The sequence below is a fragment of the Rhinatrema bivittatum genome, chromosome 16 (genome assembly GCF_901001135.1).
Source record: "Rhinatrema bivittatum chromosome 16, aRhiBiv1.1, whole genome shotgun sequence".
Lineage (NCBI taxonomy): Eukaryota > Metazoa > Chordata > Amphibia > Gymnophiona > Rhinatrematidae > Rhinatrema > Rhinatrema bivittatum.
The window spans coordinates 13,361,215-13,363,699 of record NC_042630.1 but is presented as its reverse complement, the minus strand read 5'-3'; the positions used below and the strand labels follow the sequence as shown (position 1 = coordinate 13,363,699).

The following is a 2,485-nucleotide window of genomic DNA, read 5'->3' as shown; positions in this document are numbered from 1 at the left end:
TGCAGCCGGCAAGACAGACCCAGCTGCTAGTTTGATTCTATCATCTCAGCTTCATCTAAAAAGCTACCATTACTAGTGATACTCTCAGGTGAACTCTCCAGACAGTCATTGCTTCTTGTACTTTAATGGTAATTTTCCGTTGTTCTTGCCAAATTCTCCAATTAGCTAGAAAATGATATGATAAAACCAAAATTTTAAAAAAGTATTTTCGGATACAAAAAACAGACAAATGATTTCAGTTTGTCTAGCAAGTTCAGTACACATGGGCTGGCCAGGTATTACTAATATACACACCCAGGTGAGTTGGTTGATAACTTTAAACTTCATTTAAAAAAATGTCTTTACTCAGGTTTTAATCCTGTTTTACTTCTAACAGGTGAAATGATGCATAGAATTTCTAATGATATATTATTGAATAGCTTGGTAGTTTTTCATAACACATGGCTTTAGGTAGAACTGAATATTTTCTGGAGTAAACTTTTTTAACCATTCCTTTGTTGATTTGATTCTGGGGCAAAATTATATCCTCAGGGAATGTCCTCAAGAATCACGAACAAGTTTCCAAAGAGGACACCTCAGTTTCTTATCAATTGTGTCTTTCATGATCTGTTTAACATTGTCATTTCTTATAGTATAGATGAAGGGACTTAGGAAGGGGGTTACAATGATGTTTAACACTGCCACCATTTTCTTTAGGCCTATTGAGTTAAAGAGGGATATCACAGTCAGGAAAATGCTACTTCCATAGCACAATATAACAAAAATAAGATGGGAGGCACAGGTGGAGAAGGCCTTCTGGCTCCTCCCAGTGGATGGCATATGCAGGATGGTGGAGATGATGCACAGATAGGAAAACAGAGTAATAAACAAAGAACTTAACAATAAAAACGTGGAAAGGATAAAAATAACCAATTTAAGGGTTTGGGTATCAGAACAAGCAAACTCCATCAAAGGCGCCGTGTCACAGAGGAAATGGTCCATGATATTAGGACCACAGAATGATAGCTGCATGATAAAAATGGCAGGAAATGTAATCAGCAGGAAAGAACCTCCCCAACAGATGAGGATAAGCCATAGGCAAACTCTACCGCTCATGATGGTCTCATAGTGCAGCGGACGGCAGATCGCCACATAGCGATCAAAGGACATGACTGCCAGGAGAATAAACTCTGCCACTCCTATGAAGTAATAAAAATAGATTTGTGCAAAGCAAGCAGCAATGGAAATGGATTTCGTCTCTGACAAGGTGTCTAGCAGCATCCTGGGGACAGTGCAGGTGGGGACCCAGATCTCCATGAAAGCCAAGTTGCTGAGGAAGAAGTACATGGGTGTGTGAAGGTGGGAATCGATGCATACCAAGGCGATGATCAGACTGTTCCCAGTCAGGGTTAATAAGTAGATCAGGAGGAGAGCAATGAAGAACAGCACCCGAAGTCCAGAATTGACCGTAAACCCAAATCCTTGTAAAATAAACTCTGTCACCCTGGTTTTATTTCCAAGTCCCAGGTCTGAGATATTTTCCATCTGCAGAAGCAAATGCAAAAATAAAGATAAATGCAAGTCAGAGAGCTGCCCAGTAAAGGAGAAATAAATGTCTTTGATCAGTGTCACAAAATATGTTCATGTTTCACCTCTATTTATTTCGGTATTGTTGCCAGTGCTAATGTAACAGTTTTGGCTAGATTTTGCACATTATAAAAGTATATTTCTTAGCTCTGTTCCTTTCTCTTTATGGTATTGCAAATCCTTGTTCTAATATATTGTATTTCTTATAACTTTACAATAAATAAAAACGACTATGTCTCCAACGTTTGATTAAGCCACCCCTCGTAATATTTTGTGACTAATTTACCGGATTCCAAATCTCAAACACAGTGGCTTAGTCTGCATGTTTCCAAGTGATAGGACTTATTTGTATGCCAAGATACTGTAGGTGCTAAGACTTCAGCCACATGAGAAGACGTCTGTATCAAATTTTAAAGTCCCACAGCAGTATGTACTTGTAGCATGCATTCATTTAACTGGGAAGAAAAGGGATGGTATTAGGGACATTCCGCTGGATTCATAAGTAGATGCACAGTTGGTATTTTGTAAACGCACAAACTTTACTGAATTTGTGTAAACACTTTTACACCTGCTCATTGACTCACACAATTGAAACTGGACTTGGCTTTTGTCTGCATTTTTTGGGCAGGAGCTCTGTGTAAACTGGTGGGGGGGATCATGGAGAAGTGCTGCAGGGCTAGATGAACTCGTGAAGGTCTAGGTGAACTGCTGGAGGCATTGGTGAACGTGATTCCAAATACTCGTGCACCTAATCATTTTCAGGCTGTGCAGCTGCTCTGCTGTTATACTTTGCCCTCCATGATTTGTTTTAATGTTTGAATATTTATTTTTATGTATGTTCTATTGTAAGCCGCCGAGAGCACTGGATTAGAGGAAAATAAATTCAGAAAAAGAAATAAAAAAAAATACCTGCCTTCAA

The 2,485-nt window shown here is 39.0% G+C and overlaps 1 protein-coding gene across 1 annotated transcript; it reads right to left on the bottom strand.

The window, feature by feature from the left end:
• Positions 1–540: 540 nt before the first annotated feature.
• LOC115077370 (olfactory receptor 6C76-like) lies at positions 541–1,524 on the bottom strand. The gene has a single exon (XM_029579664.1). The coding sequence runs from the start codon at positions 1,522–1,524 to the stop codon at positions 541–543; it is 984 nt and encodes a 327-aa protein (XP_029435524.1).
• Between the last annotated feature and the right edge of the window lie 961 nt (positions 1,525–2,485).

Coding starts and splice junctions, on each gene's coding strand:
- LOC115077370 (XM_029579664.1), bottom strand. CDS start 1,524: ATGGAAAATATCTCAGACCTGGGACTTGGAAATAAAACCAGGGTGACA.